Source organism: Macrotis lagotis, chromosome 2 (genome assembly GCF_037893015.1).
Source record: "Macrotis lagotis isolate mMagLag1 chromosome 2, bilby.v1.9.chrom.fasta, whole genome shotgun sequence".
Classification (NCBI taxonomy): domain Eukaryota; kingdom Metazoa; phylum Chordata; class Mammalia; order Peramelemorphia; family Peramelidae; genus Macrotis; species Macrotis lagotis.
Genome location: NC_133659.1, coordinates 133433856 through 133457739, shown reverse-complemented (window position 1 = coordinate 133457739; position 23884 = coordinate 133433856). Strand labels below are relative to the sequence as shown.

General features: G+C 37.8%; 1 protein-coding gene across 2 annotated transcripts in view; it reads right to left on the bottom strand.

The window, feature by feature from the left end:
- Nucleotides 1-11841, bottom strand: part of SMYD3 (SET and MYND domain containing 3) — a 1048891-nt gene extending 1037050 nt beyond the window's left edge. For both annotated transcript variants that reach the window (XM_074222846.1, XM_074222848.1), the window contains exon 1: nt 11628-11841. In XM_074222846.1, the coding sequence (XP_074078947.1) occupies nt 11628-11791 (164 nt within the window). In that variant the 5' untranslated portion in view covers nt 11792-11841. The remainder of the gene's footprint in view (nt 1-11627) is intronic.
- Nucleotides 11842-23884: the final 12043 nt, after the last annotated feature.

Here is a 23884-nt window from a genome sequence, read left to right as displayed (position 1 = left end):
GAATTAGACCCTAAGGTAGGTCCTGAAGGATGTCAACAATTAATTGCATATAGCATTATACTCTACCCTGTACAAAAATTTTCAATTTATTTTTAATTTCCCACACGATCTACCCATTCTCTTTTAATAAATGAGATGATCTACATAAAGCACTTCGCAAAACTTAAAAGTGTTATATAAGTGATAGCACTTCTTTTTATTAACAACAGGGATCATGTCCAAGACATTTCTTGTGCATTTGGTTTCCCCTATTCCATTTTAAGCCAAGTTTCAAAGGTTTGATTGGGGGGGGGGGGTCAGGAGGGAGGTTACTTCACTACTTGTGTATAATTCACAGTACTGTATTCATAGATGACAAGCACTCATACTGATAATGAAAAATTTAATGATTCTGAAGCCTATGAATGTCAATCAGCAATAGATATGTATAACTACAAATATTTTCCCACTGAAGAAATTAGCTATAAAAGATTATTCTTTAACTTCTACTTGGCCACAGACTGGCCTATACCTGGTCACACATTGGCAAACAAAGCTAATCAAAGAACTTGGCTTATCAGGCCTGCTACAATTCCTGTAAGAGTCAACCGGATCATCCATCCTGTTCAGCAATCCTTTTGGTCTCCCTTATCAAATCACTAGCAAAATCAATAGAGTAATTATTCCAAACCTCAATTTTACTCAAGTCTCCAATCCAATCCCATCGCATCCCTTTAATTCTAAAAGTCTTCTTCCTATATCCATCCTCTTTAACTTTCCTCTAACTCAGAAGAGGAAATCCCTCTTTTTGAAATCTAACTCTCCAACTATGCTCTCAATCTGACTTCTTTCACACCTCCTTCACAATCTTGCTCAATTATTCCTCTGTTAAATACCTTCAGTATCTTCCTTGCCAATGGTTTCTTCTCCTATGCTTCTAAAAAGGCATAGATCTTCTATATTTTTGAAAAGTCATTCAGCTGTTCTAGTTTATCTAGTTACTGTCCCCTTACTTCTCACCTTCCCTTAAGGGCCAATTGTGAGTGCCATACATATTTCCTCACCCCTCCTTTCCTCTTTCAGACCCAGTAATCTTACTTTCATCTCCATTATTTTAAAGTAAATGCATTATCAAGGACATCAATAGTTTTCTAATCACCAAATCTAAAAATTTCCTCTCAGTTCTCATTTTTCCTGAGGAAGGGAAATACTCATAAGCTCAAACATGTCTCTTTCTTTTTTAATATCTTCCTCCCGTTAAGGTATAACTTGCATGGAAAGCCAAACTGCCAAAAGAATAAATGACTCCTAAGTATCCTTAAGATTAGAGCCTTTAAGGTAAATAAAAATCAGAGGTTTTGTTGTGAAAGAACCATTCTTTAAAGATCTTTGGGTAGTATTATCCAGGTTCTCCTTCATTTCTGTTGATTTTGATGGATCTTCTTACTCCAAGTTCCCAATACCTAAATGACATCATTCTCCAAGTTTCAGTCCTCAGTTCTCCTCTCTGAGGTCTTCCTACTTCTAGACTCTCTCTACAGTGAGTCTCATTCTCCCAAAATAATAATGTGATGATGGGTGTAACTCTTCATTGCTTTTACATTCAAACTCCTTAGTTTGACAGAAAATTTGATCCCTCCCCACATATTTCTCTATACTTAATCCTGCCTTCCAGACAAACTGATCCTGTCCCCACCCTTAACATGTTTCTCATTTTATAACTTTTCTAATCCAATTAGCACTCCCTTCCCCACTCTGCACTTGTCAAAATTTTTCCTGTCGTTCAAAGAACAGATAGATCCAAAGCTGCCTATGCAATAATGGCTTCCTGAATGCCCCAACTGAAAGTAACTTCAACTGAATTCATTTGACATTTACTTCCTAATATCACCGTGAATAAACCCCCTCTACTAGTGTAGGTCTGAAAATTGTTTGGAGCACTGAGGGGTTAGTTGCCCCATCCAGAGTCACAAAACTAGCCATGTGTCAAAAAAGGGTTTTGAATCAAGGTCACCCTGACTTCCAGATGGCTTCTCTAAATCTATATCCTCACATAGATATAACTATATGAATAGGTATAAAGATACAGATAATATAGAGATAAATAATGAGATATACATGATATATAGAAAAGAACATAAATATCAAGGACAGATAATTTAAAGATGGACATAGATGAAACAGATGATATTGATATATAGATATATGTATAGATAGTTCAGACATGGCTATAGATATACTCATCTTACATAACCATAACATGGAATTTTTAAAGCTATTATATAATATTGCATATTTTTGTATGCTGTGTGTATGTGTATGTGTGTGTGTAATATATAAATTTCCCTTTAGACTGTAAATTTCTTGAGAAAGAGGGTCTTGTTTTATATTTGTCTTTCACCCTCAATGCTTAGCCTTGCATAACAGGTACACAATCAATATTTGATACATGATCACTTGATAAATAAAGTGGCCACCTGGATTCAAATGTTAGATCCTACAATGTGTAAAATGAAGTGATGACGGAAGCAAAAGTTGGAAGCAAAAGACAAAGCCTATTAAATTTTAGACCAGTGACACCAACATGCACAACTGAAGTAACAAGATAGTCTTCAATAATGGGATTCTGGAGGCCAGTCACTCCAAAAAGCATCAAATCTACAGCTCATCTGCCTGGTCTGAGGATATCCTTAGAATTGTATGACACCAGGATGCCAAAGCAGTTCCTGTAAGATGAAATGAAGAAAGGAGGCAAGTAGTTAGAAATATGTGCTGGAAAAACGTCTAAAGAAATCAACACTCTCAGTGGTCCAAAAGACAGGACAATTTCTGAATTATCTTCATATCTGCACCAGGAACTAACATATCGAGTAGGTGCTTAATTAATGATTGCCAAGGAAATAATCACAAAGATTGCCTTGGTTTGGAGCAACCAGAGAGGAGGAAAATTTGATTCACACCATTGCTCTAACCAACAATGCACCCCATTCTACCCTCCAAAAAAAAACCTAAAAAATATTGACAACTTCAATTGTTACCTATGAATAATTTAGGAAGGATGGTCATTCATTTGTCCTTACAAGCCAATCTGTACAGGGAGAATATGACCACAAAAGTGAAATAATATTGTTATCTGGAAATTCTTTCTCCTTCCCCTCCAGCCTCATCTCACCAATACCAGAAGGACATAAAAATTCACAATACCTCAGAAAAGGAAAAATCTTCTCTGACACAACTTTAGAAAATCATTTTTCTTTAGGTCTAGAAGTAAACAACTTCTATTTCAAAACTCTTAATAACATTAATGTGCTACAAAAGCATTTAGAGACCATACAAAGGGGATAATTGTAGGAAGCTGGTATAAAAGTAAGCTCCTAGAGGCTCTATCTATATTCCTCAGTTGGGGATGTTAGAAAAAACCAGATTAAAATATAATTGGGGGGGGAGGGGGCGGCTAGGTGGCGCAGTGGATAAAGCACTGGCCCTGTGGAGTCAGGAGTACCTGGGTTCAAATCCTGTCTCAGACACTTAATAATTACCTAGCTGTGTGGCCTTGGGCAAGCCACTTAACCCCATTTGCCTTGCAAAAACCTAAAAAAAAAATAAACTAAAATAATTGGGAAACATTTAACAAAATAAATAAAATATAATATAATGTGGCAGGATTTAGAGGTTCCCCTCCCCCCTTTTTTTAGTTTGATATAACTTAAGAGGTGACATAGAGCATAGATTTTTTTTAAAAACCTGTCAAAAATCATTGGAACTGCAAGATTTTAGTTAATCCACAAATTTGGCATAAGCTCTGTACATTCATTGATAAAAACTAAATCTCCTCATCCCTCTCTAAGATTCATCCTCACAGGGGTCAGCTAGGTGGCACTGTGGATAGAGCACTGGCCTTGGAGTCAGGGGCACTTGAGTTTATATTTGACCTCAGATATGTTAATACTTACCTAGCTGTGTGACCTTGGCCAAGTCACTTAACCACATTGCCTTACAAAACAAAAAACAAAAAAAAAACACCCAAGATTCATTCTAACTTCTTTTTTTCTGATTTTATTAATAAGTTAAGGAAATCCCACCTTATAGCTGCAGCAAATACTCTCAGTGGTGTCCTAATTCTCCTCCTACACAAAGGAAAAAAATAAATTCCAAAAATTCCCAAGAAGACCAAACAGGAAATAAAAAAAAGACATAGAATGTAGTCATTTTTTTAAAAAACCCACTATCTGATTTCTATCAGGTCCATTGTTGGCATCTTGTTCTCCATACTCTTCCCCTGTTAAGATCAGTAGCAACTTGAAACCAGTCTTTAATGAGAAAAAAAGGAGGAGAATCTGAGGATGGGGTTTAAGTTTCTTCACCAAGGAAAACAAATATACTGTACCGGACATGAAAATAAGCACAAATACAGAAAGTCAAAATAAACTGAGGCAAATTTAATGAAATGGGTCAGTGAGTCTAAGGAAAAACTGAACAAATATGTTCTTTTTTTAATCAGAGTTTCAAAAGAGGGTTAATGTAGAAATTAAATGTCATAGGCAAACATCTAGTGTTCAATAATTCTATTAAGATGGAAAGCAGGTATGACTAAAAGAAAAAAACTCTATGTAAGCTCAAGAATTTATTTTCTGAAACTATTAGATTTTTAAGACTACTGAGGTTATTTGAGGCATAGTCTCCTTTAGAAAATCTTTGCATATGAATCCACCCATTAGACTGTAAGCAATTTGACAAGCTACAATAGTCTTTCCCCCATCTTTATATCCTTAAGTACTCAGTATGAATTGAATCAATTTTTAGTGAATGTTTAAATATTTTATCTTCCTACCATTCATGTACCTCCCAAAACAGATCTCAAAACGTCACACCACACTCGACTTCCTCTTCTCCCAAGAAAATCTTTCATGTCTGACCCAATAGGTAGGTTCATTCCTACATTTGGCACTCCCTGGCCACAGCATAATAATAACAAATTAAAAATGATAATGATAGTAATAATAGCTAGTATTTATATGATCCTTTAAAGTCTGAAAAACACTTACACACATTATAATGTAATTTTACTATCTCATATTTTATATTTCTTCCTTAAGGATATGATTTCTCTGTCATCACATTCAACTGAGATCAATGTGTACCATGGAACCTATGTAAACACTGACAGAATGCCTTCTGGGGGTGGGGGTGGGGTTGGGGAGCAAGAATGGCGGAAAAATTGTAGAACTCAAAATAAACTCTTTCTTTAAAAAAAAAGAAAGAAGGGGCGACTAGAGCACTGGCCTTGGAGTCAGGAGTACCTGAGTTCAAATCCTGCCTCAGACACTTAATAATTACCTAGCTGTGTGGCCTTGGGCAAGCCACTAAACCCCATTGCCTTGCAAAAAAAACTTAAAAAAAAAAAGCACTTACATAGAATCTTATTTACTCTTCACCACACTTGGAGATGGATACTATTACTAAGTCTATTTTTGTGAATAAGGAAACTGAAGCAAATAAAAGATAAGTGATTTATTCAGGGTCACACAGCTAGTAAGTATCTGAGGCAGGATTTTAACTGACCAAATCAAGCACTCTCCACTATCCTGCCTAGCTTCCAACTTACCCTACTTTAACTCTGCACTTTTTAATTATCCCAATTACATTGTAAACTGCTTAAAGGCACAGACACAATATACTGTATTTTCTTCATCCTCTTGTTAGGCTTGTTGGCAACTCATTTCACATTCAGCTGCACAAGTTTTCCAAATGACCTCCCTGTGATGAGGTAAAGTAAGTACTGTTACCTCTAATTAAATATTTACAGTAATACTAATACAAAATAAATATTTACAGCTGAGGAAACTGAGCTTCAGAGGCTAAATGTATTAGCCATGATTGCATAAATAGTAAGTACAAGCTGGGACTTGAATCCAGTTAAGTCTTTTGACCCTATATAAATAATCTCCAAGTCTCTAATTTCTCCAAAATTCTCCTTTAATACTTATTTCAAAGAAAAAACACTTATTTCCAGTGAATCCCTTAAGTTAAAAATTTAACAACTACAATACTAGGATCTAGGTACAGAACATTTCCTTCAGAGGCCATAAAAACAATTCTCTAAATATTTACTGCAAGCAACACCAATTTAGGAGGCAGCACCCTGTCAACTGTAAATAATAAGGGTACTCTCCAGTACACTCAAAAGGAATTATATCAAAGAGGAGGCCTGTCATACACTTATTTGGAAAGCCAGAAAATTCAGATCATTCAAGTCCTGATCTCTGATAATCTATCTCGCTACTAATTCATCATCATTTATTAATTCTGAGAGCCTTTTGTTCCAAGGCCTAAATAATTTGCCAGGCTGATTTTTATCTGCAAGATGATCCATATAATCTACAAAGAAAAACAGGATTTTCAGACACAGTATGAGTTCTTCAATTTGGCTTACATGTAAATTCTGGGATACTATCCTGAGGATTTAACAAGGAGAAAACCCCAAACATCCCTCCATCTCCTATAATTCACTGGAAAAACAATAAAATAGGGAAATAGGGGCAGCTAGGTAACACAGTGGATAGAGCACTACCCCTGGAGTCAGGAGGCCCTGAGTTGAAACCCAGTCTCAGACACTTAATAATTACCTAGCTATTGGGCAAAGTCATTTAATCCCCCATTGCCTTACAAGAAAAAAAATAATAAAATATCCTAACTACGATAGCATCCAATCAGGTCTTCTAGCCTCTTCCTTCTCCAATCCGCTCTCTAAATAATTACAAACTATTCTTAAAACACATCTAATTATATCACTCTCCTCTCATTCATCAAAAAAATCTTTTAAACTCTCTATTGTTTCTAGAGGGAAAAGAATCCTCACTCAGGAAATAAAAAGTCCTCCATAATCTGGTTCCTACCTTTCAGTCTTATTTCACTTTCCAGTGAAACTGGCCTTCCAGGGAGATTCAAGGCCTCTTTCAGGTCCTCTGTTTTTGAAATGTACCACTTCCTTCACCTCCACCTCCTAAAATCCCCCAGTGTACTTCAAGACCCAGCTCACCTAAGGACAGATCTATCCTGATCCTTCAAGTTTCCAGCATTCCCTCTATTCTTGAAATCACTTTGTGTAGACATACTTTGTTCCTACTGACACATACCTGTTGTATTCCCTACCCCACAAAGAATGCAAGTATCTGGAGAACAAGGAATGTTTTTTTACTTTGTATCCTCAGAGCTTTGCACACAATGGGTATTTTAAAACGTGTGTTTAATTAACTCTCCAGGCCTGCAATTGTCTACTGTCCATCTTAATCAAGGAGTAAGAGGAAAGGAATTTGTTTTCCAATCAGAAACATAACGTGCTTACACAATTTATTTCAGTTTCAAGAAAACAATGGATTCAAAATTTAAATTATAAGTCAATTATAGAGCAAAGTAAATATTCAGGAGAGAGCATCCCCACCTCTTTATGGTTAGAAACAAAAAAGTGTCACAAGTGTTTAAGACCCTAATAAACATGCACCCACATCCCCCTTTTTCAAGCTAATACATAATGTATCTCTCTGCCTCTCTAAGAGAAAAAAAGGACCATAAAATTAGAGTTGGGAGAAATCTTAGAAGTCATCTAGTCCAGTACTCTCATTTTACCTGCCTAGTTGGTCTAGGTCACAAAGATAATGAGTGACCAGAATACAAATCAACATCCCCTTGGTCCATAGACTAAGCTCTGCACCACTACATATGCTGTCTCCTCTAAGTACATAAATCTCTTTCATTAGATAAATAAATATGCCAGGCATTATTCTAGCTCCTGCAGATACAAATGTAAAAGTTGATTATTGGTCTCAAGAAGTTTACATTAGGGGGTGGGGGGGAAGAGAAGAGGGGAGGGGAATAGAATATACTAGTAGATTAGAAAATGAAATACAAAATTATTTTTTGGCTTGAGTAGATCAGAAATAATCAGAGAATTCAAGAAAAGCTTCTTAGAAGAGGTGACATTTAACTAAGCCTTGAAGGGAACTCAGGGGTTCTCATAGGCTGAGTGAAAAGTAAGCATTTCAAGCCATAGACCATCTGAACAAAGTCGGGACAGGCAACATAAAATGGAAACAGTCAGTAGGTCCCTTTTGCTGAAGCCTAGGAAGTCATGAAAGAGTATGATAAGTAACTAGTCTGGAAAGATAGGCTGAAGCTAGAGCAACATAAACCTTGGGGGATCTGGGTTCAAATCTATCCTTTGTTACAATCTGTGTGACTAGAGTTAAATTCAGGCAACCCTCCAAGAGTATGTTATAGATGAGTAGTACCGGCAGTGGCAGAAAGAGGCTGTACTCTGGGATTTCCTTATACCTATGGAATCACAGACAAAAAAAACCAAAATAAAACAAAACCAACAGCCCTATATCTGAGACTGAGAAATAGAAAAATATAGTGGAAAATGCAACAGATTTAAAGTCAGAACTTTAGTTCAAATCTCTACTTTGTCATTTACTAGTTGTATAGTTTTAAACAAATTGCTAAATTTCTCTGGGCCTCATTTTCCTCTTCAATCCCTTCCACCTCTCTATGATCTAACAATCTAAAGAATTCACAATATATATTGGAATTGAACTTGTGTTTTCATGGCTATGTAAAAGCTCCCTCAATCAGAACAGATGGCAGATTCTCTTTTGGAGACTCGGGCAGCTTACATGGTATAGTGCATGGAGTACTAGCTTTGGATTCAGGAGGACCATTCAAATCCAGCTTCAGGTACTTAATAGTTGTGTGACCTTAAGCAAGTCACTTAATGCTGAATGCCTGGCATCCAGGGCCATCTCCAGTCATCCTGATTTGTATCTGGCCACTGGATCCAGATAGTTCCGGAGGAAAAAGGGAGGCTGGTGACCTAGGACAGCACCCTCTCACTCAAATCCAATTCATGTGCTTTTCTTATGGTCTCACCTCCCTGAAATCAGGGGCTCAGCTTAAAGACTTCAGAGAGGCCTAAACTATTGGCTTGCTCTTTGCTAGCCATGTGACCCTGGACAAGTCATTTCATATAAATACTTACTTTGCCTCAAAACTGACTTTTAATTTTAATTTTTAAGTTACCAAGCTCTTCATCTTCCTAATGAGAGTCCCATAAGGAACAGGTTGGCAGAAGAAGAGACTTAAAGCTAGGTCCTCCTGCCCCAAGGTTTGCTTTCTATATACTACCTAGGGTTATAATATGTGGATCTATGCACATATAGATATACGTGCATTTATGTATCTCTCTATATATATAAATATATATAAAGAAATATTATTTTATATATTATATAAAGAAATATAGATATATAAAGAAATAGTATTTTATATATTATATATATATGTATATATATATATATATATATACATATATATATATATATATAAAGAAATAGTATTTTGCACCGGCCCTGGAGTCAGGAGTACCTGAGTTCAAATCTGGCCTCAGACACTTAATAATTACCTAGCCATAGGGCAATAATTACCTTGCCTTGGGCAAGCCACTTAACCCCATTGCCTTGGAAAAACTAACTAACTAACTAAATAAATAACATTTTATATATTATATAAAGAAATATAAAGATATATAAAGAAATAGTGTTTTATGCATTATATAAAGATATATATATAGTATTTTATGTATTATATAAAGATATATAAAGAAATAGTATTTTATATATTATATAAAGATATAAAGAAATAGTATTTTATATATTATAAAGAAATATAAAGATATATAAAGAAATAGTGTTTTATGCATTATATAAAGATATAAAAAGAAAGTATTTATATATTATATTGTTGTACCCAAAGAGTGAGATGGAGAGCAGGATCTGATATGTTTGGAGATCTTTAATATTCCCAGGGGACTGTCTGGGGATGATGAGTACCCAAATCAGACAGTACCTGAGTGTTCAGGGGATAGGGTTTTTATAGTGTTTTGAGGGGGAGGTACTGAGAGCAAGCAAGATACAGAAGCAAAGACAGCAGTTAGATATATTGTCTTGTTATACTAATACAAACATATGTAAACATATGGCTCAGTATAGACAGGGGGGATGGACAGGGTGGGAAAGGTTCAGGGTCTCTCTGTTATGTCTGAACATGTTTCCTGAGATGGAGGGAGTCACTTATTCATGGGCTTCCCACAGGTTTCAGGGAGTGAACTTTACTATCTTATGGTTCCAGCTGCATCTGGGGAAGGGGAGGCAGTCCTGGGAGGAAGCAGGAATCTAACAGATACAGTAAGATAATTAGGCTAACAAGGGTGCTTTCTGAATCTTACCTAAATTTATGGTATATCTGTGACCCCTTGGGTCCTATTCAGACTATTTTCAGACACAAAGGCACCTAGCCAAAGTTATATTTCTAAGAAATTTCTCAGGGCCCAGAAGGATATCAGGGACCCCTTTCTAAACAGGAATTTCACAAACATTGATATTGTACTTCAATATAAAGCTATATATATATATATATAATATACATATATATACACATATATGGTATTTTATATAATATATAAAGATGTAGCATTTATGTATTATATAGATATATAAATAGTATTTTATATATTATATAAAGAAATATAAAGCTATATAAATAATATTTACATGTTATATAAAGATATATAAATAGCATTTTATGTTATATAAAGAAATATAGATATATAAATAGTATTTTATATATTATATAAAGATACATAAAGAAATAGCTTTTTATATATTAATATAAAGATATATAAAGAAATAGCATTTTATGTATTATATAAATATATAAAGAAATAGCATTTTATGTATCATATAAAGATATATATAAAGAAATAGCATTTTATATATCATATAAAGATATATATAAAGAAATAGCATTTTATATATTATATAAAGATATATAAAGAAATAGTATTTTATATATTAAAATATATAAATAGTATTATACAAGTTTTTAATCCCTATTTTACAGATGAGGAAACTGAGGCAAATAGTTTAAGAGTCGTTAGTCGAATTGGAACGTTAACACGTGTGTGCAACACACAGACACACAGACAAAAAAGAGTTTCCTTCCAACCTACTGGCCCAAATCACGGAGCTTCTTCCCCCAATCCCCAATGCCGCCCCTCCTCCTGGGCGGGGCTCCATCTAGTCCCGCCCCACCACAGACTTCCTCCCCCAATCCGCAGCGCCGCCCCTCCTCCTGGGCGGGGCTCCATCTAGTCCCACCCCATCACAGACTTCCTCCCCCAATCCGCAGCGCCGCCCCTCCTCCTGGGCGGGGCTCCCGCTAGCCCCGGCCCGGCCGCTGCCAGCCTGGGCTCCCTGGCCCAGGCGGCCTCCCCCGGCCCGCCCGGCGCCCGCTCTCACGCGTCCCCTGCCCCCTCCCCTTGCCCCTCCGCAACAACAAGGACCCGGGACGGCGGGGCATTACGGGAGACAGGCCAGAGCGGGAGAGCCGGGCTGTCGGGACGCGGGTCGCTCCGCGGCAGCCCTGGAAACACGTGGGTCGGCGGCCGGGCGTTGGGACAGGCGAGGGGGTCGGCCTCCAGCTGGCGGCGGGGCCCGGGGGCCCTCGTCGGGCAGGCGGGCGGGTCCAGCCCCTGCGGCCCCGCCGCGCCCCGGCCTCCCCGGCGGGCAGCCCCAGGTGAGCGCGCCTCCCCGTACCTGCACAGGCAGCGCTCGCACACCAAGCCGCGGCTCCCTCTGCACACCGTGTAAGCCAGGGGCTCCGACTGGTAGAGCAGCTCCCCGGGCCGCAGCGAGGCCAGGGCCCGGAGCCCGTTCCCCCTGCTGGGGCTCCGGAATTTCTCCAGCTTGGCCCTCTCCATGGTCCTCGGCGCCAGGAGCCCCGCGCCGGGCTCGGAGCTGTCCGCCTCCGGCCGGCCAGAACTCCCGGGCAGCCGCGCCTGCGCCTTAGACGCGCGCGGAGCCCCGGGAGGCGGAGGCGAGTGGCCGCCACTGAGCATGCCCAGAAGGCTGGGGGGCGGGGTGCTTGGGAGCGCGCCGAGGCTCGGCCCGGGCTCGGCTCGGGCTCGGCTCGGCCCCGGCCCCGGCCCCGGCCCCGGCCCCGGCCCCGGCCCCGGCCCCGGCCCCGGCCCCGGCCCCGGCCCGGGACGCCGCATTTCTTCCTCCGTCTGTGAGGGGATGGAGGGCAATCCGGCAAAGAAAGCCGAGTCACGAGAACCCAACCAGGAAAGACTGTCCGGAAGAGGGCCAGGGTCAGACTGGCTGGTCCAGGATCACTACAGGCAGGGGCTGGATTAGAATCTGAGTTTTCTTTAATCCTGGTCCAGGACACTATCCTTCCCCCCACCCCAAGCTGCCTTGGAGTAGGTGCCCTGGAACCATTGAGATGTAGGTTTGTAGTCCTATGGCAAGAAATTAAGGAGTAAGGGTCAGCCGGGAGATATAATGGGTCAGAGCACTGGGCCGCCTGGACTCTGGAAGATCTAAATTCAAATCCCACCCCGGTTACTGTGTAACCCTGGACAAGTCACATTTAATCCCTGCTTGCCTCAGTTTCCCATCTGTTAAAATGGGAACATACTGGTGACAAAAATGGCAAACTACTCCCATATCTGTCATGTAGAGTTGAACACAAGTCATTTAATCTCTTTTTTGCCTCAGTTTCTCATCTGTAAAGTGGGAACACACTGGAGAAGTAAAGGCAAACCACTGCAATATCTTTGCATTGTAAAATCAGACACAAAATCAACAGTGGAAAATGAGGAAGCGGAGGAAATAAATTGAAGGCATACAATCATAAAGGATTACTTGTTTTCAGCAGACTTCTCTGAAATCGTCTTAAATGCTAAAGCAGCTACAACAGAATGGGAGCTCTTTACAGGTGTGTGCTGAAGTTTGAGGTAATTATTAAATTTTAGCATTTATACTTTAAAATGCTTATGATTTATTGTTTCATTGACTGTCTTAAGAGTGATGGTGAACATGTTAATAATGATTAAATTTAAAAGTATCTCTGTGTATATTTTATTGGAAGGACTAAGTTGTTAAATATTTATTAGCACATTCCTCGAGCTTTTATGTTTGACTGTATTTCTCACAATTATTTGCAATAAGTACCCACTATAAATGTTTCCTAATTGAAATTGAAATCTAGTACCATAAAACATACAGTCAACTAGACTAGCACTAACCTCCAATCTGTGAATGACTGGAGCTGAACAAAGCAGGCTAGAGGCAGGTGTGTCAAGAATCAAGCAGTGGTTTAATTAATTTCAGAGTGAGGAAAATGCTTATAAGTGAAGGTCCTCTAAGTAAGAGGACTTAACATACTGGGCAAAGGCAGGGCTTATATACATAAAAGACCATTAGAGTGCTAAACCACAACACAATCATTCTTGGGTCTTAAGTAAAGTTCCCATATTTAATAACTCGGGTTAAGACAAGCATTCTTGGAATAGTAGGGACAGTCTCTAAGTTGTGTGAGAATCCTTGAGTTTTGTGATCTGTTCACTGGGGTACAGAACCATAGTTAGCAAGGTAAGAACAGGAATGCAGTATCTGGTTTGGTTCACTTAGCAGTTAGATAAGCACAGGTGTAAGGAGATGATTGATCATTTTTTGCTTCAGCATATTGACTCTCAGGTTCCCAGAAATACAGGAAACTCCAAAAATCTAATCAGTAATTGATTAAAATGAAAATCATAAATTCCTCAGTGAATATTTGGTGCTGGTCAAAACAATATATTTTGCTAGAGGGTGAGATCATCCAGAGTACAAAGAATTATTATGCAAGACTCAGGGGACAGCCTGCTTGCAGGACCTTAGCTCTGGAAAATAGATTGTCTGTATGTACATACATACATACATCATATATACATACATACACTATTAAGTTGTACTAATGATAATTAGACTCATAGAAATTTTAAGTTTGATTTAATTCATTTCAAAAGGAGTTGTCACTGATAATTTGCAAGGCAATATAGTAATATAAAATGATGAAAATTGGTTTGACTGGAAAGTCATCAGTCCCTCCTTCCAGTATGCATATATGCCAAGTCTAATAAATACAGAGCCTGAGCAATTCAGAGCCTGGGTAGCAAAGTTAGAGTTAAGTTGCCTACATCATAGCCTCTCATTCCTTACTCCTAATTAAGAAACTTAGAAAATACCCTCATTTCACTGGTCCTAACTGTATTATCTTCTCCCTGTGCATGGTAAAGCAAATCTCATATTGCTGCCTAGCCAGCAGTTAGATGAAACAATGGAACCTGGAGTCAGAATCACCTAGGTTCAAATCTAGTCTCAAATAGTTATTAGTTGTGTGATTCTGAACAAGTTTCTTTAACCTCAGTTTGCCTCAATTTCCTTATCCATAAAATAGAGATAATAATACCACCTAGCTCCCCAGATTGCTGTGAGGATGAAATAAGAAATCTGGTAGATACATAGTGTAGTGTTTGGCATATAGTAGGAGCTTAAGGAATGCTTACTTTTTTTTGTCTAAAATTCTATGAAAATTTGAGTCCTGGGGCTCTGATCCCAGAGTTCAGAAGCTGGTACATGGTTCCACTTCCAGAAGATTCTCCACTATGTACTACATTGGAACAAGGACAATAGAATCCATACCTTGAGACCATTCCCTGTTGTCATCAGTCTGCCTCTTCTCTTTTTTAGTGGTAATTAATTTTGGTTCACAGCTATCCCTTTATGGCTCTGCTGCTTTTTTATCAAAACTATCTGCCATGATAACTAAAAACTAAAGAGGAAAAAAAAAACAGAAATAAATCAGTCCCTGCCCTAAAAAGGACTTCCATCTATGGGAGAGACCCAGCAGGTCCAGAGATAATCTGAGGATGGGGAAAAAACTCATAATAATTTGAGATAAAATAAAGTATCTTCTAGGAATGGCTATCTGAGCTAAACCTTGCAGGATTTCTACTAGTTTAATAAGGAGAAGTGCATTTCAGGTACTGGGGACAGCCTATGTGAAGGTTGAGATTGAGCCCTAGAAACAGCAATTAGGTTGGTTTGGCTAAAATGTAGAAAACATTCAGGGAACTAATATGATGTCTCTGAAAAGGGCAGTTGTTGCTCTTATTCCCGTTCATTTTTTGAAGAGAACCAATGATATCACAAATGAATGATGTCTTGACTAGTGCATAAATTGAATTTGAATGAGTCTCATCCAATAGTCAGTCTCTCTTCCAGTCACTGAAGTTCAGTGGCACAATAAAAGTCAAGAAGCCTGATGATGGCCCAAAATACAGTGGATAACCTTGGTGTTTTTGATGTCTGACTAAGCTCTAAGCTCTTTGACCACTTTAATAGCCATTGGAACAAATTGTGTTCATCCATTAGACTAGGAGAAGTCTTTTAATGCTTGGTGCAGGTATTCCCTAATTCACCAACAGGTTCAAAGTCTCTTGGCTACCCTCACTTTAGTTTAGCTCATCTGCCAAGATGGTTGGTGTGGCCACTTCACATGCAGCAACTTCTTGGAGCCACAGGTGAGAGTTAGGTGACAGGTAGATACCAAAAATGGATCAGCAGCTCAGAAAAGGGTTCAGCAAGCCCTCCCATAAAGGTTCTAGTCTTCTCTAAAACCCCATAAACTTCAGAAAAGAACAGTAGGAATCAAAATGAAAAGATGGCTTATCAGGGGTGGGGAACTTTTTTTTTCTGCCAAGGGTCATTTGGATACACACATCATTCTTGGGCGTTCTTTGGTCAAACATTAGTGATTCACTCTTAAAAAGTTACTAAATTTATTGAATTTCAAGTCCCTATTTCTACTTTAAATATTGAGCTAAGGAATTTATGTCTTATCCTAGCAACAGTGTGATTGTTGTTCAGTTATTCAGTCACATCCAACTCTTTTTTTTTTGTTTTTGTTTTTTTTTAGGTTTTTTTGCAAGGCAAAAGGGTTAAGTGGCTTGCCCAAGGTCACACAGCTAGGTAATTATTAAGTGTCTGAGACCAGATTTGAACCCAGGCACTCCTGACTCCAGGGCTTTTTCCACTGCGCCACCTAGCCGCCCCACATCCAACTCTTAAGTCCATGGGATTTTATTAGCAAAGATACTGCAATGATTTGCCATTTCCTTCTTCATTGTGCCCCTATTTTACAGATGAGGAACTGAGACAACATTTGAATTCAGATCTTCCTAGAGACAGTAGGGAATCACTAAATATTTGTTCATACCTGTATTCTCAGAATATTTAAATGAAATATTTAACATTTTTTTCTAGTTTTTCATTCTTTTGGTTTTGTTTTATTGTTTCTTGATTTCTCACAAAGTCATCAACTTCCCTTAGCTCCATTCTACATTTGAAGGAATTGTTTTATTCAGAGAGTTTTTTAATTTTATATTATTTTTTGTAAGACTTTGAGGTTAAGTGATTTGCCCAAGGCCACACAGCTAGGTAATTATTGTCTGAGGCCGGATTTGAACTCATGTCCTCCTGACTCCAGTGCCAGTGCTCTATCCACTGTGCCACTTAGCTGCCCCCAGAGAGCTCTTTTATCTCCATCTGGCCAATTCTGCTTGTTAAGGTATGCTCCTCATTGACCTTGTGGACTGCTTTTTCCATTTAACCCTATATTGGTTTTTAAGATGTTAATTTCTTCAGTATTTTTTGGTCTCTCCTTTACAAAGCTGCTGACTTGGTTTTCATGATTTTCCTGCATTGCTCTCATTTCTTTTCCCAGTTTTTCCTTTTCTTCTTTTACTTGTTTTTCAAAACTTTTTTTGAGCTCTTCAATAACCTGAACCCAATTCATATTTTTCTTGGAGGCTTTTGATAAAGAATCTTTGACTTTGTTATCTTCTGAGGGTATATTTTGATCCTCTTTGGAACCAAAGTAATTATCTAGGGTCAGATTCTTTTTTTCCTCTGTTGCATGCTCATTTTCCCTCATGCCTATGACTTGATTTTAACTTTTTTTAAGGTGGGGCTCTGTTTCCAGAGTAGAGAGTATGCTGTCCCAAGCTTTTGGGGACATCCCCCCAAGGGACCTCAGTTCCTTCAGGGTTTTATGAGAGGGTCTGACTGCTCTCCTGGTCTGTGCTCTGGTCTATGGATGGCAACAAGCCCTCCCCTCTGCCCTGGAAGGAGGGTCCCTACTCCACTATGGCAGCATGGTATCCCAAACTGCAACCTGGATCTGAGTAGGAGCAAAACAACAGAGTCCTCTCCCAAGGATAGTGGAGAGAACTCTGCAGTCTCCTCGATCCATTTACTGTCTGTTGGTTGAGTGCCCTGGAAGCAGCTGCTGGATGACTCCACAGGTTGCCAGGGCCGGGGCTGCACTGACACCTGCATGGACTGGGCTCCACACTCACTCTGGTGCAGCAGAGTTTTCCCGCTGACCCTCAGGTTGTCCTTGGCAATCCCTGGGATGAGAGGTCCGGAAACCCCCACTTCTCCCTCCACGCCCCCATAGACTCAGGCACCCTGGGACGTTGCTGGATGACTAGAACTGTTTTGCTACTGCACAGCCAGTGCTGCAGTTCTAACCCTGGTGGAACAGACCCTTCTCACAGATCTTCCAAGTTGTCTTGGGCCAGAAAATTATTTCACTCAGTTTTTCTGTAGGTTCTGTCACTCTAGAATTTGGTTAGAGGCATAATTTTAAGGCATTGGAGTGATGGGGGGGGGAGCTTCTGGGATTTCCTGCCTTCACTCCATCTTGCCTCTACTCCTCTATCCAGTTCTTATTAAAAATCACATTACCAGAGAGAGGCATCAAGATGGTAGAGAAAAACCAGGAAGTTGCCTGAGCTCTCCCCAGTTTTCCTTAGAAACCACATTAAATTAAGCCTCTAAATGGATTCTGAAGTGACAGAGTTAAAAAAGATAGTAAAACAATTTTCAAGTTTAAGATAATTTAGAAGGACTTCAGAAAAGGTTTGTCTCACTTGGGTACAAAAGGGAGTGCAGCCCAGCATAGGCAATGCCCTGGCAAGCCAGAAGGAGGCTCTTAGCCACAGTACAGATCAGCAACTGAGGGCCCTCTGTCCTGGATTAGTAGCCAATTATGAGACCTCCAGTCAGATACAGAAGGCAAAGTGCCAGACCCGGAGTTTATAACACAACAAGTGCAACTAAGCCAAACCACCCTAGCACAATGTGCAAGCCATCAGCACTTGCGGCTGCAACACAGAAAGCCAGTGAACAGGCTCCTGGACCCCAGTATAAGAAGCTTAGGATAGTGTCTCCTGGAATCTAACAAAAATATCACCTACCCAAGAAAATTAAGCATAATCTTTTAGGGGAATAAATGACATTCAATTAAATAAGGACTTTCCTGATGAAAAGACTAGAGTTGAATAAAAAATTTGATCTTCAAAGACAAAACTCAAGAGAAGCAGGAAAAAAGTAAACAGAAAAGAAAAAAAATATGTTATTCAATAAAGCTAAACTCTTTACATGTCTAGATGAGAAGCTGATAACTATCTCTATTAGGGTAGTTAGAAAGAATATACTCAGAGGTATGAGTGTAAAATTGACTGATGTCATGATAGGAAAAAACAGTAAAGGGTAAAAAACAGGATTGTATTGGGAGAAGAGGAAAGGGCAAGACAGAATAGGTTAAATTTCATACATGAAGAGTCATAAAAGACATTACAATAGAGGGAAAGAAGGAAGGGGATAAACATTGTTTGAACCTCACTTTGATTAGATTTGGCTTAAAAGAGGGAATACCAAATACACTCAGTTGGGTATTTATCTTATCCTATAGGGAAGTAGAAGGGAAAGAGGAAGGAAACAGATAGAAGGGAGGGCAGATTGAGAGGCAGAAGTCAGAAGCAAAATATTGGTGAAGAGGGGGGTAAAAGGTGAAATGGGGGAGGGGAATAGGATGGAGGGAAATGCACAGTAATCATAACTGAATGTAAATGGGATGAACTCTCCCATAAAATAGAAGCAGATGGCAGGGTAGATTAAAAAACAGAATCCTAAAATATGTTGTTTACAAGAAACACATCAGAAGCAGAGTGATACACACGGAGTAAAGGTGTAAAAGGCTGAAGCAGAATATCTTACGCTTCAGCTGAAGTAAAAATTGGAGGGATTGAAATCCTGATTTCAGACAAAGCAAAAACAAAAATAGATGTAATTAAAAGAGAAAAGAAAGGAAAATACATGTTACTAAAAAGTACAGATAAAACTGAGATCTGGTTTTATAAAAAAACAATAAACCATTGGTTAATTTGATTTAAAAAAAAGAAAGTAAACTAAATTAACATTATCAAATGCAAAAAAAAGTGAATTCTCCAGGAAGTTGAAATTAAAGCAACAATTTTGCCCATCTGACAATCTAAGTGAAATGGATATTTACAAAAATATAAATTACCCAGATTAATAGAAGAAAAATAATACTGAATTAACCCACTTTTAGAAAAAGAAGCCATCAATGAAATCCCTGAGGAAAAGAAAGATTCCAGGATCAGTTGGATTTAGAAGTGAATTCTATCAAACATTTAGAGAACAACTAATTCCAGTAATATGTAAACTATTTGGAAAAATAGGCAAAGAAGAAGTCCTACAAAATTCCTTTTATGACACAAATGTGGTACTTGACACCTAAACAAAATAGAGTCAAAACAGAGAAAGAGAATTATAGATCAATTTCCCTAATGAAAACTGATGCAAAAATTTTAAATAAAATATTAGCAAAGAGATTATAAAAATTTATCACAAGGATATCACTTTGACCAGGTGGTATTTATGCCAGGAATGCAGAACTGATTCAATATTAGGAAAGTATTAGTATAACTGACCATGCATCAATAATAAAACTAACAAATCATTTGATTATCCCTATAGATGCAGAAAAAGTTTTGAGAAAAATGCAACACCTCTTCCTATTAAAAACACCAGAGAACACAGAAATAGAATTTTCCTTAAAATGAGTAGCGTCCACCTAAAAGCATCAGCAAGCATTTATATGTATAGTATACCTAATAGTATACTAAAAAAAACCAACTACTTGAAATAATTAACAGCTTTACCAAAATTACAGGATATAAAAATAAACCCACGTAAATGATATACATTTCTGTATATTACCAACAAAATCCAACAAGTGAAATTCCATTTACTATAACTATAGATAATATAAAATACTTGAGAGTCTACCTACTAAAGACAAACCCATGAACTTTATGAACACAATTATAAAACACTTTCCCTAGAAATAAAGTCAGATCTAAACAACTGGAAAAATATCAGCTGCTCATGGGGAGGATGAGCTAATATAATAAAAAAGACAATTTTACCTAAATTAATTTTCTTATTCAGTGTCAAAACAATCTATTTAAAAATATTTTATAAAGCTAGAAAAAAATAAGAGGAAACTTCTGGAAGAACAAAAGGAAAAGAATAGTAAGGGAATTAATGAAAAAAAGTACAAAGGATGGTGACCTAGTCATACCAGATCTAAAAATATATTATAAAGTGGCAATCATCGAAAGTATTTGGTACTAAGAAATAAGAGTGGTGGATCAATGGAATGGGTTAGGTACAGATGATGGTAGTAAATGCCTAAAGTAATTTACTGGTTGATAAATTCAAAGACTTCAGCTTCTGAGATAATCACTATTTTGACCAAAAATTCTGGGAGAATTGGAAAATAGTACAGCAGAAACTAGGCATAGACCAAATCTCACAACATATACCAAGATAAGGTCAAAAATAGATACATGATTTGAAAATAGAGTGATACCATGAACAAATTAGAAGAAAAAGGAATAGTTACCTATCATATCCATGGAGAAGGAAAGAATTTGTAAGCAAACAAGAGATAGGAAATATTATGAAAATGAATAATTTTGATCATATTAAATTAAAAATATTCTGCACATCAAGATTAGAAGAAAAGCAGAAAGCTGGGAAACAATTTTTGCAGCCAATGTTCCTGATAAAGGCCTCATTTCTCAAATAGAGATTTAAGTCAAATTTGTAATACAAGTCATTCCTCAATTGGTAAATGGTCAAAGGATATGAACAGGCAGTTTTCAAGCTATCTATAGATACATGAAAAAATGTTCTAAACTACTGTTGATTAGAGAAATGCAGAAACGACTCTGAAGTGCCAGCTGACACCTGGCAGATTGGCTAAAACAACAGAAGAGGAAAATGATAGATGTGTTAGAGAATATGTGGGAAAACTGGGACATTAAAATCAGTTTGGAATGTTATGAACTGATCCAGTCATTCTGGAGAGCAATTTGAAACTATGCCCAAAGGGCTATTAAACTGCATGCCTTTCAATTTAGCAATACTACTAGTGGAGGGGACCCATGCCTTGGAAAGCACATGGTATTAAGTGGAGTTGAGCTCTGGGGGAGTGTACTTAAGAGAGCAAAGCAATTGAGATCTTTGAGTGACAAAGTGGCTTTATCCTACTATTGAAAACTTTTTGAAAGCTTGTGGCCAATCTTATCTTACTATTAAGTTGAATGGTCATGAAACCACTAGATTGACAATTAATCCATGGAGAAATAGACTTAGATATTTTGTGTTATTGTCAATTTATCATCAGGAAATCATATACTTGCACTTTGCCCAGCATTTTGGAGCATTGTGGAGCCTCACTGATATGAGAGAGAAGTCATATCCACAGGGCCAAGGACTCCTTCAACATCCACACATCACCTTAAGTTCTGTTTCCTTTCAATCAGGCTAAGAGGTGAAATGGTTCTGGAAAAGGCAAGTGAGAAGTATGTCTTTGCACAACACTTCCCTCATTATAATAAACATAATGCTAGTCATACTGTTTTGTATATGGCACCATGAACCTCTTTGATTACAAAGAATGAACATCCATCCATCCTAAAGAGATCATAAAAATGGGAAATGGACCAACATGTACAAAAATATTTATTGTCTCTCTTTTTGTGGTGGCAAAGAATTGGAAGTTAGGGAATGACTGAATATGGAATGTCATTATGCTATAAGAAAGATGAACAGTTCATTTCAGAGAAACTTACATGACCCGGTGATGAGTGAAGTGAACAGAAGCAGAACATGTCTACAGTGATCTAAGATAATTCCAAAAGACTCATCATCCACATCCACATCCAGAGGAAGAACTGTGGAGGCTAAATGCAAATCAAAGTCTACTATTTTCACTTTTTTGTTTTTATTTTTTGCTTCATGTGGTTTTTCCCTTTTGTTCTGATTCTTCTTCACAACATGAATGAAGTGGAAATATGTAAATATGATTTTATATGTATAATATATCAGGTTATGTGCTAAAGAAGCTGTCTTGGGGAAGGGGAATGATCTGGAGGGAGAAAATTTAGAACAAAAAAAAAATCTTATAAAAATGAATGCTGACAGGACAACTAGATGGCACAGTGGATAGAGTATCAGCCATGGAATGAAGAGGACCTGAGTTCAAATGCGGCTCAGACACTTCATAATTACCTAGCTGTGTGACCTTGGGCAAGTCACTTAACCCCATTGCCATGCAAAACCTCCCCAAAAATGTTGAAACTTATCTTTACATGTGATTAGAAAAAAATAAAATATTATTAAGTGTGTGTGTGGGGGGATCACATTCTTAAATCAAATGCCAAAATGAAATACGATCAGCATTTTTCTGCAGTAATTTCCTTGATCCTCATATTTATTCAGGTGCTACATTCTTTATAATCAAAGGCTATTCTGTCTCATAGTCCTCTACAAATACTATTTACATGTTTAATATACTGTTTTACTAGCATGAAATACATCAAATTAAAAATATAATACTAGCAAAAACCACTAATTCACTATAAATTGGAACTTCATATATGGTATCTGTCCTAGTTAAGGGAATTGCAGAGAAGTTAAATATTAAATAAGTTAAATAATCCAGTGGTGCCTGTGGAGCCTGTCTAAAGATTTCCACACTCTAAAATCTAGACAATAACTAATAGAGTGATTGGATTGCTATATAAGATAAAGCAAAATTTAACTTCAGAAAATAAGAGAGACTTGGGCTTACAAGGACAATTCCTATCAATTTTGAACATACAAACCTATTATAGGTTGAGATTTATTAAGCATATAAACTGCCACGGAAAAATTCTAGTTCAATATAAACATAGAAACAATTTCCATAGAATGAGAACAGAATCTTTAATAACTCTAAAGATAGGACAAACAATTATTACTGAAAAAAAAGAATGACAATGGGTCACCAATTGATTTATCTACCTTAGGCCCAAGGAACAAAGCATAGACATAAAAGCATCTTCTTTCCTGACCATCTGAGAGAGGTGAGAGAAGAAAGGATGGAGAGAAAAGAGACAGTGAAAAAAAAGAGAGAAAGAAGGATGAGATATAAAAAATAAGAGATAAGAGGAGAGAGATGGGGAAAAGGAGAGGGAGTAATGAGTAGAAAAATAAAAGAATATGGAAAGAGATGAGAATGAATTGGTGGAGCTGAGTTTTTTATATTTATTCGTGTGTGTGTGTGTGTGTGTGTGTGTGTATATAGATATATGTTTGTATATGTATACACATATACATAAACGTTCACTAATATGGGCAAGCTCCATATAAGTAGGAAGTGTTGAACTTGTATGTGAAGTTCATCTGGTTATGTGACTGTTGGGAAATCACTCCTGAGTGTTTTTAATCAATTTAATCAATTTAGTTTTCTAAAACTAAAAATTGTTTAGAAGTCCCCTATTTCAAGAAAGATCCATTTCCCCCTTGTAGGATTACATTTAGTTTTGATAGGTAAGCTATTCTTTGGTGGTAAACCTGTATCTTTTGCCCTTTGGAATATCAATTTCCAACTCCTTCTCTTTTAATGGGGTAGGTGCCAAATCTGTGTAAAATTGACTAGTTCCTTGGTCCTTCAACTTTTTTCAGGTGGATTGCATTATTTTTAGTTTTAGTTGGATGTTCTGTATTTTGGCTATGATATTCCTAGGAGCTGTTTCTTTTAGGAG